At 41.2% G+C, this 16,771-nt stretch overlaps 1 protein-coding gene across 2 annotated transcripts in view; it reads left to right on the top strand.

The window, feature by feature from the left end:
- Positions 1-16,771, top strand: part of INPP5A (inositol polyphosphate-5-phosphatase A) — a 352,919-nt gene that overhangs the window by 188,312 nt on the left and 147,836 nt on the right. For both annotated transcript variants that reach the window (XM_060241377.1, XM_060241378.1), the window contains exons 5-6: positions 8,834-8,897; positions 12,916-13,019. In XM_060241377.1, coding sequence (XP_060097360.1) covers positions 8,834-8,897; positions 12,916-13,019 — 168 coding nt within the window. The remainder of the gene's footprint in view (positions 1-8,833; positions 8,898-12,915; positions 13,020-16,771) is intronic.

Genomic DNA, 16,771 nt, shown 5'->3' with positions numbered 1-16,771 from the left:
CTCATTGTGGCTCAAGTTAAGATTTAAATTTTATACAGTAAGTCTTTTTTAAAAAAAAAAAATTACAGATGATAGCAAATTATTTAGCAACTGTTGATAAGCAGAGGCCCAAAATTCCATTTAACATTTCTTAAAAGTCAATTCTTTGATGGGAAAGGGTGAAACCTTTATGGATGTTTCAGCCAACCTATGTTGACTTCTCTTAGTTTCCTAATTCTAATGGAAAAACATGATATAAGTACAACAGGTAAATAAACCATATTCCCTATAACGATAATTTCAAAAGTAGTGATTTTTCATCGTCTATTTGTGCATGAGAATTACCACATTTTTGTTAATTCTCTCTATAACTGTAGCCCCTTGTGGCACATCCTGTACCATTTATGAGGGTTCCCACATCGCTTAGGACTTAAGGGCAGGCACTACAGTATAAAGGAAGAGATAGGAAGGGCTTGTTCCAATTTAAAGTTACCACCTTTTTGGCAGCTCTTTTCCTATGCCTCTGACAGCTTTGCGAATAGCCACTTGCCTGACAAATTGTAGTAAATAAGAATCCCTTCAAACTAACCTGGCAATCAGGGTTTCTTAAAAGAGAGAGAGAGCCCATGATCTCTTTTCTTTTTTGTGTTTCTTGCTATCAGTGTGCAACAATAGGTAGTTGTGGGCAAGAACAGCAGTAAAAATTTATATGAGGCATTAATTTAAAAATAAAATGTCAAGCCTCAGACATCACAGATATACTCCCCCATTCCTTCTTCCCTATTTTTCTCCATCAGGTGAATCCCATCAACTTAATATTTTTCCTTGGATGTTAAAGGCATAAATACTTTAGTGCAAGGACTGTTTAAAGCTTGCTTTACATGTGCCTGGCTGAATGGTTTCAGTTTAATGTGTTTCAATGAAACAACACAGTCTTCATCTAGACTTAGCACCTGAAGAAGTTTCCCTAGATGTCAGTTTTATTTTGCTACTACAGACTAACACCGGCATCACTTGGGGTTCATCATTATCATGATTTTACTGAGAGATGCTGGTTGGGAAGGAGGTTGGCACAGAATTCGTTTCTGCACCAGGGTACTGTCCTGGTTAGGATCAGACTGTACCTATGTATTAAGGCATGCAAAATAAGAGCTGTCCTAGTTGTTTGACAAAGCTTGGGTTTTTTTCCTCTTTGATCTGATATGGAAACCTAAATCTTCATGATAAAACTGGGCTTACATTAAAACTAATTTGCCCAACCAATCCAGTGCTGCCTCCCACCTCTAGAAATGGTTTAGGAATGGTCTATGGCCACTCTGGCTCCTCCCTGGCCTGACCCAATCTGGCCACCCATTTCTGCCTCCCTGAGGAAGCCACCCCCCCACAGCTGCATCAACCACCTACCTTTTCTTGCGAGCCATAGGAAAGTCCTGTGTCCTCCTCATGTCCCCACTGAGGTGCTGTGGCTTCACCCTGCTGCCCTGTCTTTGCTGTGGTTATGAAACCAGCATCAAAGCCCCTATCTGGCTCCACCTTCTAACACTTGGCATTGTTGCTGTGTCCAAACTCCTGTTAGCGATGGGGGGAGAGTCCATTATTGTATGAGACCAGGATGGGATAGGTTACCTTGTTACCTTTGCTGCCGCTACCAGAGCACTCATATGCTCCAGAACAAAGCTGATTCTTAACAGATTGAGGTTGACTATTTAGGAACTACAATTCTGCTTAGAATGTATGCAGCTTCCACTGAACATGTCAAATCTATTAGTGCAGAATAGCATAGACAGAGGGAGAATTATATGAAGCTTAATAGACTGTCATATTTCCCTGATCCTATGTGATGCCATAGTATTTTTTTCCACATTGAGACCTTACAAAGTAGGATTTGCTGACAGTTTATTTGCTGGGACAGCCACTTGTTAAAGAGTTAAATGCAAAGAACTCGGTGGGTTGTTTTTTCTTTTTTAAAGTTGCACAGGCCTGCATATCGGTCAGACATGCCCTGATGTGAAAATAAAAGCAATAGCAGTTTAATTCTGTGTGCTTTGGCTGATAAGGCTAATGCAGGAAATGATAAATTGTTGGACACCTAATTTGTTCTCAGATAAAAAGTGATAGATTGTTTTTAATGAGTTGATTTGTGCACACAGTCAGTTTTTCCCTCTCGAAAAAGACATGCACCCCATTCTAGGGATACTAGTATCATTTGCATTGAGAGTATAGAATTACCAAGAAACCTCTACTCAAGGATCTACTCCCTGATCTCCAAGTCCTGCTGCCGCTTCAGCATCACTATGCTGATTGACAGGTGGGAGATGGCCTCATTCAGCCCATACTCTGGTATCTTTCCCATTATTGCTGTAAGGGTATTGTGTCTGTTGAACTGATACAGCTGAAGGATATGGAGCTACATCTTCATATACTTCCAATGGTAAACAAAAATGGAGCGTATTCTATTTACATCTCAATGGAGCTGTTGAGGAGCACAACAGATCCTGCCCTCTGAATCAGTTTTTAAAACAGGCTATGTCTAATAATGATGGCGCTCTTGTATCATTCCCAATATACTTTACAATACAAAAGACCCCTCCTTTTTGGCTAACCAGAGAAGAATGCTTTTATGTAAAAATGTTGTCATCCTGTCTAGAATTATTGCAGCTTCTCATTTGCTGCTGCTCTTCAGACTGAAATATGGCAGCTAATATACTACATTTTCCTAATGGAAAAATAAGTGCTCATGACAGTCAGGTTTATAAATATGTAAAAAAACAAAACAAAAACCCTTTTAATTGTTTTTAGCCAAACAGGCAGGTAATCAATAATATCAGACGTGACAAACATACTGGTGACGTGCACTGTAGTCAAAAGGACTGGCAAGAGATAAGGACTTCCTGTCAGCAGTGACCTATGCTAATTAATATTCAGATGCTGTCATTTTCCATGACAAATGGATTCCTTGAGCTATATTGATATAGTAGGTTAAACATTTAAAAAGTTAGGTTGAACTTTGACTTTAAATATTCATTAGAGCTAATTATGGATTTTATGACTACATGAATTACACTTTCTGAGTCATCATCGGCAATTTATTTTACATTTATTTAAAGCATTCTTCATAATTGCAATATTAGCTTTAAGCGCATTGAATGAGGTAATGCAGCAAATGTTTATTCTATGCAGTAATTATTTAAACCTTTGTTCCAAGCACTTCCCTGTAGTTGTTAAATTTGCACAAGTGAAATGACCTGTTTCTCAGCATGTAATTAAAAATTAAAGAGGCACATTGTTCAGTACTGTTTTAGAAATAGCTTCATATTTATTACAGTGCCAAGTTCAGATAGCAAGAGATGTTATGAGTATTGTCGTTGCTATGTTATCTTTTGCATGGAAAAATAAAATGTTTACCATACTTTAAAAATATTTCTTTTTATAGCTAGTTGAACAATAACATGAGCAACAGACTGTTGTCATGCTGCTCTGTGAATACTATTTGCATTCACAGAATATTTCATGTAGTCTCCAAAATGTATGAATCTTTGATGAATGATATTTTTTCCTACATATGTGTGTTGGTCTAAACAGACACTCCAATTGTGTAGCATAGATCGAGCTATTATTTTCAGTGGCATCCTCTGTTAAAATGAACAAATACATTTTTGGAACTCATGGGAACATCCAGGCTTTTTGCAAGTAAGGAATCACTGGGTTGCTGTCATTGTATATTATGAGAAATAAGAAAAAAATAAACAAGAAAACATATTCAGCAGTATAGAATTAATTGTCTTCTATCGTAAAAGCCCATAGTGGATGTATTTCACAAAATATATCCACTTACTTTTAATTTTAAGTAGCCATCCATCCTAAATGGCCTGACAGTTCCGTATAGTTATTTATAAAGTGTTTTTAGGATATAGGTATATAGGTATAGGTTTTTAGGATATAGGTATCAGACTAGCTGAGAGATGCAGATTGTACATGAGTTGGACCCAAAGTCCTGTTGCACTGGCAGTGGAGATTTCCTCTGACACAAATAACCTTCCTCCCCCCCTCACCCATTTTACCATGGTAAAGAATGGATGGCTGAGTTGGGTAATCCTGTTGTTACTTAAGCACAGAATCTCTCCTGATCAGGGATTTAAAAAAAGAGAAAAGAATACCAGAGATAAGTCAAGATTCTAGCCCAAGACCCAGAGTACAAAACCAACTTCAGGAGGTGTCCTAGAGTCACATTAGTACATATACTGTAGTCAAAAGTGAGATTAAAAACTTGAGAACTTCTATTATGTTACAATGGCAGCAAGCAAACATAGCCCCCAGAACTCCATAGAATAGTCAGGCACACTCACTTCAGTACTGGGGTTGCCATCTCTGATTTAGGAAAATCCTGAAGATTGAGGAACAAAGTTGGAGAAGAACAGGTTGCCAGTCCCCAGTTGGGAGCAGGGGATCCCCTGGTTTGGAGGCTCCCCTCCCCACTTCAGGGTTATCAGAAAGCAGGGAGGGGGGGGTTGCATGTCCACTGAGCACTCTCTTATACCCTAAGGAGACTGGACCCCATAAGGTATAATGGAGAATCAATCTGTTGGTATCTGGAGCTTGGGGATGGGGGCTGGTTTTTTGAGGTAGAGGCACCAAGTTCTCATCATAGCATCTGGTGCCACTCCTAAAATTTTTTTTTTCAAAAATATTGGACCAGGGGGTCCAATTTTATGAGCCCCAAAAGTAGGTGCCCCCGTCCTCCATTCTTTCCATTGAAGGGAAGGCATTTAAAAGGAATGAGGTCCCTTTAAATATGATGGTCAGAAGTCCCTTCAGAGTTCAATCGTGCTTGTCACAACCTTGCTGCTCACACGGCACCCTCCCAAAGTCTGCTGACTTCACCCCCAAAGTCCCCAGATATTTCATGAGTCAGACCTGGTAACCCTTGAGAGGAAAGGGAGATCAACAATGATGTACTGCCATAGAGTCCATTCTGTGAAACTGCCATTTCCTGTCTAGTCTATTATAATTCTGTGAGAACTCCAGGTTAATAACCTTACTCAGTACTATAGACCTTTCTGAATGCTGGTGCCAGCATGACATAGTTAAGAGCAGCAGCCTCTAATCTGGAGAACTGGGTTTGGTTCTGCACTCCTCCATATGAAGCTTACTAAATTATATTGGTCCAGTCACAGTTCTCTCAGAACTCTCTCAGCCCTACCTGCCTCACAAGGTGCCTGTGTGGGGAGAAGAAGGGGAGGCAATTGTAAGCTGCTTTGAGACTCCTTAGGTTAAAGAATAGCAGAGTATAACAAACCAACTCTTCTTCTTCCCTACTTCTTCCATTCTAAAGGTATTTGGGGAGGGACCCATTTGGTGTTGGGTAAGTTGCAAGCTGTACAGAGTCCATGTCCGATCGTATTACATGCATGGGGTTTATTCCAGTTGGAATGGCATCAAATGTACTTTGCTGTTTGTTCCGATATACAAAGCAGTGCTCTGCGCTCCTGCACATATTCAGAAGCATTCAGAGCTTCTGTGCAGATTGTGTCCTGTTTCAGAGTTGACCCTATTAATTGCACACATGTACATTAAGCCCCGTTGTTTCTGCTTGCTGAGGGGTCAGAGAATTCTTCTGGCCCCTAAGCAAGCAGAAGCAACAGTGTATGATGACAGCAGAATGAAGAAGGATGCAGCTGAGGCACCGGAGGCTGGTTAGGGGCTCCAAGTCAGGGGGCCCTGCCTAGTAGTCAGGGGGCTGTGCCCCCACAGGCCCCCTTGTAGCTATGGGCCTGCCCCCCAGTCACCTAAATTTCATGTGGTTGTACACAAACAACCTCATCTCCCCCCTCAGGACTGCCAGTTCTGTTATGTGTGAAATTTGGTAGCATGTAATCATATAACAGCTCTGAGTGAATGTTGGTGCCGGAATGGTGTAATGATTAGTGTACTGGAGTAGGATTTGGGAGACCCAATTTCAAATCCCAATTCTGCTATGAAGTTTACTGGTGATCTTGGGGCAGTCACTCTGTTTCAGCCTGTCCCCTCACAGGGTTGTTCTGAGGATAAAATAAGGGCAGGGATGATGCCCTGGTAGGTTTACCAGTTGCCTGTGGCTGGCAACCTGCCTCCCATCTGTTTTATTCCCCACACTCACTCTATAGAGCAGAGGGAGAAAAAAAATGGAGGAAGGAGAGATCATAGCAACTGCAACACTCTAGGAATTGCCCCAATATCTGTGATCTTCACCATAGATATTGGAAGAGATTCCTAGAACATCATGGATGCTGTGATGTCACTTCTAAACAATGTTTCCCTTCCCTAGGCTTTGCCTCAGATGTTCCCAGGTGTTGGTAGCTCAACACCGGCAACCCTGTGTCCCAGATAGTTTATATGAAAGGTAAGATAAAAATATACTAGGCAAATTAAATTCTGCATTAAATGCCAAATTATGCACTGGAGGAGGCAAGTGTAGAACAGACAGCCCTTGGTATATGAAATTTATATGAAACAAATAAATATCTGAAAGTAGACAAATTTCAAGAACATTACTATTTAAGAATTATCTGTTATTCTTAGGAAGTTAAAGGCCAAAATACCATTGTAGTATAAGCTGCTTTTATTATTGCTAATGAAATTATATTAAAGTATCAAGTGTTGGTCTCTGTTTTGTACAGCATTTTTTTTCTCATTCTGTCAACCTGGCCTCCTTTCAAAATCATTAACCTTGAGTCCTCAGTGAGAATGTCTGCTTGTGTTTCTTATTTGCCTCCTCCATGTATAAATGTACCCTTTAAAAACAAGAAAAAAAGAAACTAGAGCAAGCTACCTGGGTCACAAGAAAGTGTACTCATCAATTAAAAGTGTGACAGTGTTTTCTGTTGGATGAACTAATATGTCAAGGAGATGGGCAGGACCTCATGTTTGTGCTTTTGACAAATCAGCAAATGTTTAATCTCTAGATGTGCAGCTTCTCATAAATAATGCAGTAGTCAGTGAGCCAAAACTCGGTTGTGCCAGAAGGGAGCGTCTGTTTCCTTCTACCAAGCTTAGAAATAGGCAAAAATGAAACAAAATACTCCTTTTGCTTAAGAATATGTTTTCTTTCCCTTGATGTAAACATCCCATCAGAGGGACTGAGATTCCTTCCCTGTCACTCCCACACACAAATCATGAAGCTCTAGAGGAGGGATGTAGCTAAGTGTCAGAACACGTGTTTGGCACTAAGAAGATCCCAGGTTCAATTCTGGGCATCTATATTTGTCAAAGGATAGCAGGGCTGAGAGAAATCCGTCTGCTTGGAAAGCTGTCATCAATCAGAGCAGACAGTTCTGGGCTACATGGTCTGTATCACTATGAAGCGGGTTCATATATTCATTTGGATTTTAAACTCTAGATTGCATTGGATGTTTTCAGGTAATAATCTTCCGCTTTTTGTGGCTTTCCAAATTCTGTACATATCTGCCTACGTAAGAAGTTCTGATGATACAACCATGTAGACTGGAGCCCTGCTTCAAAGCTGTATGTACAAGGAAAATTCACATGGTGCCCTGTTCATGCACATTGAGGACCATGCGTGTTAGCAGAATTATGGCAAGCATATGCTTAGAGATTTTCAGTAGGGTTGCCAAGTCCCTCCGCCGTTGCAGCTGGGGACTGTTCTCTCTTGCGCACGAAGCCTCTTCTCATCATTATCTAACTTATTTAACTAATACCAATATGTAGCCCCCATTTGAGGATATCTAAATCTGCAGATCAGGGCCACACCAACTCCAAACAGATTTTCCTGCAGATTTGAAGACCTCCCCCCAAAAAACTTGCAGAAAAATCCCAAATCTTTTTAAAAGATACATTAGGGGGTTAAATTTTCTCCAGAATCAAAGTGTTGTCTGTGCATGCACAGATGACTCACTTACCTTCCTTCTTCAGGGAGCTGGGTCACAAGAAAGTGTACTCATCACTGGCAGCAGACTACAGGAGCCGCTTCAGGCCCAGCCACGACAGTGGGTGAAGTTGGGAGTTGCTCTAGGTCCTGCTGCTGCGGATGCCGGGGCCTGGGAGCCGCTTCAGGCCCAACTGCAGCAAATACCAGGAGTTGCTCCAGGCCCATCTGTAGTGGCAGCAGACTCGGGGAGCTGTACCAGGCAAGCAGCTCCCAGACACCACTGGCTCAAAAGCAGGTGGTGGGGCCTTGAGTTGTGCCATGCTTGTTGATGAGGGGATGGGATTCCCCTCCCCCCAGTCTCACTGCCCCCCCCCCACTTGTACTGTATATTATTTTACATAAAAATCTTATCATGGATTCTCAGTAATATTTTACCATTAAAAAAAATATTGAATTCATAGGAGCGTCTTTTTTTTCATGGCTTCCCAACTTTTGTTTGCCGCTGGAAAAAAATGGGGGGAAATCTTTGGAGAAGATGGGGGTGGCTAAATTTTCCTGTGTTTTTTTCTTGGACCTTTACACAAGGCCAGGATGGCCATTTAAAAAAAAAACTGTTTTGATTCCCACTGTACTCAGGTGCCTTGCTTGTTTTGTTTCTGGTTTTAATACTGATTTTTATGTGTGTGCGTGCCTATAATTTATTCTTTTTGTTGCAGTGTTTTCATCTTGTGAGCTGCCTTGAATAGGAGTCTGGAAAGGCAGCATATACATATTCTGAATTAAGAATAATAAATAATGTGTCTTTAGCAATAAATTTATTTAGATGGACAATATTCCCTTTAAACATCAAAGAAAATAAATAATTGATTTTATTGAATCCAAGTCAGTGAATTCTGCTTTCTGGACACCATTAAACTTAGTTCAGGTTTAACATTCTTGATAGCAGTCTATTTAAATTGTACCTCTTTTTTGTTTGTTTGTTTGTTTCAGGCACTGGGAAGCTTTTACTTTCTCCATGAATCCTTGAAAAACATTTACCAATTTGACTTTAAAGGTAAGTGTAAGCAGAAGTCATTAAATGTCAAGGCTCAAGAATGCTTGGCTCTCCTTCATGTCTAGTTTCTTCAGAACCATTTTGCCTGTTACACAGACTGTACTCGTGGAGTCACTACTAGTCCCAGCTGTCTGTTGGATGCACGTGAATGAAACTGTGTTTGCAAACAAATTTGTTATCATGATTAAAATATATTAGACATAAAACTAAAATGTGTGAAATGTCTCAAAAGATCAAATTACACATGATGCTGTACATACATGAAGCTGCCATATTGAATGAGACTATTGGTCCATCAAGGTCAGTATTGTCTACTCAGATGGATAGTAGCTCTCCAGGATCAGACAGAGGTATTTCAAATCACCTGCTGCCTGATCTTTTTAATAGGACATTTTGAGGATTGAATTTGGGACCTTCTGCATGCCAAGCAGATAGTCCTAGCACTGAGCCAACATTGGAGTTTCATATTCAAAACTCTTGATATATTTTATGGCAACTGCAAAAGGGGCAGTATAAATTGGGGATATGGTACTTGAGGAAAGTGACAAAGACATAAATGCACCCCTAATAAATATCCCTCAGCTTTAACCCCAGTAAGGGGGGGGGGATAAATGCAACTTGAGTACTCTCTTATTAAGGTTAAAAGAAACTGAAGAGTGCCAGGGAAAAAAAACCCAAGAAACCAAACACTGGACACTAGAGCATGTACTGCAGCTTTTCACAGTGATGGCAATGGCATGGATCCAATTTCCATGAACAGAAAGAAGGACAGTTTTTCAAATTACTTTTGCAGACCTCTGTTCCTGGAGTTGTGCTGTCTCCCAGTGCAGAGTGGATGTACATTTTGGGCTAGAGGGGGAGGCAAGGAAGTTGCACTCCAGGGACGAAAATCTCTTCTGTTTGCAGAAATTACCAGTGAACCCAAGACAGTGTTCAGAATAAGTTAACAAAGGTTCAGCATTCCAAGCCAACTGTGTGCCTTACGGTATCATATAATTAACACTTAGGCTAGAATCACATTTGCTGCATATAAAAAGCAAGATCAAGAGCTCTGAATGGAGATTTCTAACAAAGGCTAGATTTCATTTTTCTTACATTTTGTATACACTTTGTCGATATAACCAAATATTCTTTTCTCAAATTAATTAGAAGATTTACATTACGTTTTTTAAAATGTACAAAAGAAGTTGGATCATGTTAAAAATCCTTGGGGAGGGGGGGCTTGTGAGAGATGTCTGTACAGATTCCATTGCAAAATCTCATAAGCTTCATTTAGCTTATTAAGACAGGTCACATTATTCTCCATCTTTGTGCTGCATTTATATTAAACATCATTGAAACGGTATGTGAACTAATTGTCTCAGTTGTTCACTTTCATTATTCTTGTTCTCATCCAAGATAGATTGCCCCCTTTCTTGTAATTGAGGGTATGGAGGTCTTACTTTAGTGAAGGATTTGAATAGTAGTTTTCTGAGTATTGCATTTCATGGTTTAACTACCATAAATCCTTCTAGTCATCATTTTTGGATGTTCAAGTAAAACCTAAGTCTTAATGTCAAATACTCATCATATTATATTTATTCCTGAAAGAGACCAATGTAAATTGCAACACTGATATGGCACTTATAATGAGCAATTAACTTGTCTGTCTGCCTGGATGTTGAGCAATAATATGCTTATTCTTAATCATGTGAATTGCGAATGTACAATATATGCACTCAGGTTTAGTGCAAAGTCTGCATTTTGCACCTAATGGCCTTGAAGTCAAATTCAACCTTCACCCTACCATATGTGAAAAGACTCAGTTGGCAAATAAAGTTTGAAGAGTACATTTGTAGTTTAATAATTACAAAATTCTCTCACTTTTTAACTTGTTTAATGTTTAACTCACACAAATTCTAAATCACCATTAGCTCCTCTCCAGACCAATGAATACCCCAATGAATTTCAACATTTTTTTTAAAAAAAATCCTGAAGCAGCTTCCAGATTCATGATAGTCAGGCCCGGCCCTGGGGCGCGTAGCCTGCTGCCCCCTCCCCATGAGCACCCCAGATCCCCCGTGTCACCGCATTCCAATGCTGTGCTCCAGCTCCCACTCACAGGAGCAATGCTATCCTCCTGCTTCCCTGCTTTGGGGGGCAGGTAGTACTACAGTGTTCTCTTAATAGTGAGCAGGAAGAGGCTTCAAAGCCTGTTAAGAGAACTGCTCACTATTAAGGGAAGCAGAAGGATGGCATCGCTCCTGTGAGTGTGTCAGGAGGTGGCCTCTGGGAATGTCGCAGGGAGGAGGCGGGGCTGGCGAGCTAAGGAGGAGGGGAAGGGCCAGGCGGAGGAAGAAGACAGCAGGCGAGGAGAAGGGGTGGGCTCCTGAGGGGGGGAAGGGGTGGGTGGAGGAAGAGGATGGCGGGGAGGGGGGAAACCCCAGCAGAAAGAAAGGAAGAGGGCTGGCAGCAGTGGCGATGGGGGGAGCAAACTAGGCAGTTGTCTTGGGCACCAGGAGGGGGGAGCCCAATTTGGTGCCCCCCTTCCTGGGGCCCTAGGCAGCTGCCTAGTTTGCCTAGTGGACGAGCTGGCCCTGATGATAGAAATACTAACAATCTTACAATTAAAAAAATGTTAAAACACCACAAAACAAGAGTGTGGTAAAACTCTATCAGGAGTCAGAAATCCAAACCAAATATATGCTGCATCAAAACCTTTTGTTAAGAGCCATTTCCTCAAATCTGGTAGCAACCAGGGAACTAGTAAAAGGAGTGTGGGTAAAAAGAGAGAGGAGGAAACCAACTGGGGGCAAGTCTAAGCAAGTCTATTCAGAGTAAGTGTCACATTGTCTACTGGAGCTTACTCTCAAGAACATGTATTTAGGATTGAAACCTGAAGACCTGTGAGAAAAAAAAATCTGAACAAATAAAAACTGAACAGATTTGGTAGGAGATAAACAGTTGCAAGGAAGAAGTTCCAGAACTGGGGCACTACCACAGAAATACTTCATGAAGGGTGGGTCCAGACTGGCATTTTGAGCCGGCATACAGATGGCATGCGGGCGGAGCAAAAAAGTGCAACCAAATGCGCACATCTGCCACACATCCCACTCCTGCCCCCAGGCCGTTCCAGTCGCTCCGCAAAAAGCTACCACTTTTAAGGTGGTAGCTTTTTGCGGTGCTACTGGGATGGCCCTCAGATGGGTTGGGGGCAGGAGCGGGACAGGAGGCGGACATGCAGGTTTGGTTGCATCTTTTTGCTCTGCCCGCGTCCCATCTATGTGCCAGCTTAAAATGCCAATCTGGACCTAGCCGAAGTTGTTATTTCTGCCCTCGCATTAACTGTGAAGCTGAGAAAAGGAGATAAGTAAGGGGCCACACTGTATTATGCTAAATTTAGCGTAGTAAAGAAGAAAAGTTAAAGCAACCACTGTCATCACCTTCATTTCTCAGAAAAGCATTGGCACGTATTTCTTAAGTTCCACCAGAAAAAGAACACACATTTAGGTAAGAAGAAAGGACATTATGAAGAGGCAGAGGAGGAAGATAGAAGTGGTGGCAGAGAACCTGAGACAAACTGTTAGTTGAAACCTAATGGATCTGTGGAGGTTTCCAGTTGAAAGAAGGATTATGTTCTCCTTAACCTGGTTCCCATCTCTGTTTATACCCAAGTCGTCTACATTTTGGGGTGCCTTTAGCTGAGTCATGGGTGGGACAGAGTAAACATGCTATAAAGTGGTGTGATAGTCCAGCAAGGTGTGGCAATACATATTCCAGGTATAGAATATGGGGCATGTGTGCATCAGGTATGTACCATCTTTTGCATCATTGTATAAGAATTTTGTTGTGATTGCTGTTTATTCCAAAACTGTATAAGTAGAACACAAATATTCTTTTTTCATGGATAGCTTTTACAATATGAGCTTCAACTAAATTTCTATTGAGCAGAACTATTTAGTTTATTATATTATATTAATCCATGTATGCACAAATATAATTGCAGTTACTTTACTAAAATGTTCTTATTTCTTTCTAGCTAAGAAGTACAAAAAAGTGACGGGAAAAGAAATCTACTCAGATACATTAGAAAGTACACCTATGCTGGAAAAAGAAAAGTTTCCACAGGACTATTTCCCTGAGGTAGGTTTAGACAAGCAAAGATTTAAGAGGCCCCCAAAGAACTTGATTCTGGTACTGTTTGCTGCATAAATAACCAAGGTGTAGTAGTTCTTGAAATGTGGAGTTGTAAGTAGCTATAATCCCTTCAATGGAATGGCTGCAGTCCAACTTTTGGGCCTAACAATTTCTCTCAGAACTACAGTTTTCTTCACGTATGATTGCTAGTGTGCCCATTGTCAATCAGGTGACCCAATCCTAACATTTTAAGCAATACACGCTTAAATAAATTAGGACACACAGTAACTTTTTGCAATTTGAAGGCTTCCAAAGGGTATTTAACCCTTTCTTGGCAAAGGAAGGACAAGATTAGGATTAATATTAGTTAGTATTAAGATGGAGGGGAGGGGTTGTGGAAAGGCTAGCCAGATTGAATCTGTTCACAAGTACAATGGAGACATTCATGATCTAAAACTTAGGCTGAACTAGGTGGAGAAAGGGGAAAAGCTGAGGGCCTAGTAAGAGAATGCAGGAAATTAGCGAGGACCAGAGCTTTTTTGTAGCAGGCACTCCTTTGCATATTGAAGCCACACCCTCCTGATGTAGCCAATCCTCCCGGAGTTTACAGTAGGCACTGTACTAAGGGTCCTGTAAGCTCTTGGAGGATTGGCTACATGAGGGGTGTGTGGCCTAATATGCAAAGGAGTTCCTGCTACAAAAAAGCCCTGGCGACGTCTAGGTTGTCATGGAAGCAGTTGACCTGAAGAGAAAGCTGTGCTCATTCAACTGTGTTCATTCATTCATGGGATGGTGGAGCAGGACAAGATGCTGCTGGTGTTATTTTGGCCCAGGTCAGACTTACTTAAGCTGTAAAGTAGAGGTGGTACCTTGATACAAAGGGCTTCTTCCCTACTCTTAGAAGGTTTAGAACAGGGGTGTCAAGGATATGGCCCGGGAGACGAATCAGTCCACCGAAGGACTCCTATCAGGCCCCCAAGCAACTGGCTGTCATCTGCTTCCTTCTCCCTCTCTCTTGCTTCCTTCTGCATCACAGCTTGCTTTGTCAGGCTTGCTCAATCACACAAGAGCTACGGAGCAAAGCCACTATTTTCTCCGTTGCTCAAGGCTCCTCCCTTGGGAAGGAAGTGGGGATTAACAGCTTGCTTTGCCAGGCTCAATCACACAGCAGAGCTACTAAGCCAAGACTTTCTTCCTTCTATTGGCTGAGGCTCCTTCCTCTCCTGGTCCCTGGGGAAGGAAGGGAAGAGCCAGAGCTTCCTTTGCCCAGTTCTCTGGATCCCATGGGAGAGATACAAAGAAAGCACCTTTAAGACCACAAGTGCTAATGTTTTAAGCATGTTTTATTTAAGCTTTTAAAAAATCTTCGGGTTTATGTCCCTTATAAAGTTTATATATCTACTACCTAGCATTATATTTTATGACACACATGGCCTGGCCTGACAAGGTCTCTTTTATGTGCGATCAGTCCCTCATAACAAATGAGCTCCCTATTTTGGTTACATCAATAGTAAAGTAGAGTTCTGTAGAGCTTTCATTATTTTTTACTTTAGCATAAGCTTTTATTTTCGCAAAAGGGTCCATAGACAAAGTTATTCCTTGAGCTGCCAGAAGACTCCTCTTTAGCGGCAGACTAGCATGGCTGTTCCTTAGAAGTTACTATATCAACATCTTTTGGGAGGTGGAAATGAGCCTCTACGATATTTTTAGTCATTTCAAGTAATAAGCTTTTTTGACTTTGATTCTTGATTATGAGAGAGATTCTTTGATTCCTGATTCTGACAATGAAGGTCTGTGGCTCAAAGACAGAGCTTCTGCTTTACATATGAAGAAGGTCTCACGTTCAGTCCCTGGTACCTCCAGTTAAACAAAAACAGCATGTACAGATGATGCAAAAGACTTCTACCTGGAACCCTGGAGGGCCACTGCCAGTCAGAGAAGACAGCACTGTCCATGATAGAGCAAAGGTCTGATTCAGTTATCAGGCAACTTCATATATTCACTTATCAGCCTCTTTGGGCACTGTTTATGGCCAAAAGGCAGGAAGACATAAAAAGACATGTAAAAAAAAAAAGCAACAGATGAAGTGCACAGATGAAATACGTCTATTTTGTTTTGCAGATTTTGGGAATAATAGTTTCTGATCAAAGTAAAATTATACACTTGATGATTCTTTGTTCAAAAAATAGATTTTGAGCTCAAAAAAGCACATGCACTACTCCATTAAGAATAAGATCATTTGTGATGGATGCCTTTAACCCTTCCTGTAGTACTAAACCTAACTCTCTATATTAACCTACTTGGCTCTGCTTAGATGTTTGTGATTAAATGAAACCTACCTCAGCAGCTGTACAAACAATGGCACTATTGTATGCTGAGTCAGCAGAATTCACATCAGCTTGGTTGTGTGCATTTAAACTAGATTTTTAATGTAAAATTTGCATTATTTGGGGGGGGAGTTGTGGGAGGGTTTGCCCTTAGTTTAAGACTGATTTCCTTTTCTTTTTTATTACTACCGCTTAAGGATGATCTAAAAGTAATTACAATGATTGAGGCATAATGCAATTCAAAATAATTACAGCCCACTGCATATAAAAGTAACAAAACTTTCTCTACTGATTTATGGGTCCTCTTGGCTGGGCATGAATCTCAAACGATGCCTTTGGGAGCAACACTCCAGATAATGTTAGGTCATTTTTAAAAAGCAGATTTGTGTAGTCTATCAGGGCTGAGTAATTTTGCCCCCCCAGTGAGAAATTGGTTGTTATCATAGATCACCGATACTGCTCAAAGCTCTTGTGAAAGATGAATTAATTTCACTAATGCTTTAATGCAAACCTTTCATGGGGAGGGCTGTATGGTGATAACCTTACTGCAGGCTCCCCTTTCTCAATGATGATTTATGTTGTCTTTTAGTAGATGAAACTGCCTGTATTCACAATCCGTCTGCCGGCTAAAGGAATCCTATTAACAGGAAACCTGGGGAGAGACTTAATATTGTAAAAGGTGAAAGCTGTTGCACTTCTTCCTTGGGATGCTGAGTTGCCCTATTCTAAAATCAAGATAATGCAATATTGTAGACTACAGATAGTCTTGGAACAGCTTTGATATTTGCTGCTCACTTACAGGAAGATCTCCTGCTTCTGAGAAGGATTATTGTTTGAAAGAGTGCAGTCAGAAGCAAAACTGGAGCTTGGAATGGCAAGTTTCAGCCTTCTCTCCTCTAAGCTTGTTATGAGCCTGAGCCATATGCTCAAAGAGAGAGAGGGAGGGAGGGAGATGAGAGAGAGAGAGAGAGAGAGAGAGAGAGAGAGCTCAGGCGGACTTGTAATGACCATACCTCTACTGTCTTGTTATGACCATACCTCTACTGAGATTGGAAGAGGATACAGATTGCAGCAGTGGAGACTGAAAGCTCTGCCATAGGAACTTCCTCAGGTTTTCTCTGCTGAATTCATTAAGAGAAATAGAAAACAAGGGTTCCCAGCAGCAATGGACTCTTCTGGGCAATAGACTGAGCCAGGATGCACTGAAAATTAGAGTTGCCACAGCAGTTAAACTTGGGAGCATCCACTGAGGACTGAGAGTCCTGAACATGTAAGAAGGATGCCTCAACCATCAGCCCTCCTCATTGCCAGTTTCCCTCTCCCTCCCTGTTGCAAGATATATTTGGGAAGAAAGGTGAATTAGTGATAACCAGGGCTTTTTTTCGTAGCAGGAACTTTTGTAGCATATTAGGCCACACACACCCTAGAGAA

Source organism: Heteronotia binoei, chromosome 6, assembly GCF_032191835.1.
Source record: "Heteronotia binoei isolate CCM8104 ecotype False Entrance Well chromosome 6, APGP_CSIRO_Hbin_v1, whole genome shotgun sequence".
Classification (NCBI taxonomy): domain Eukaryota; kingdom Metazoa; phylum Chordata; class Lepidosauria; order Squamata; family Gekkonidae; genus Heteronotia; species Heteronotia binoei.
This window is presented reverse-complemented; position numbering and strand designations above follow the sequence as displayed.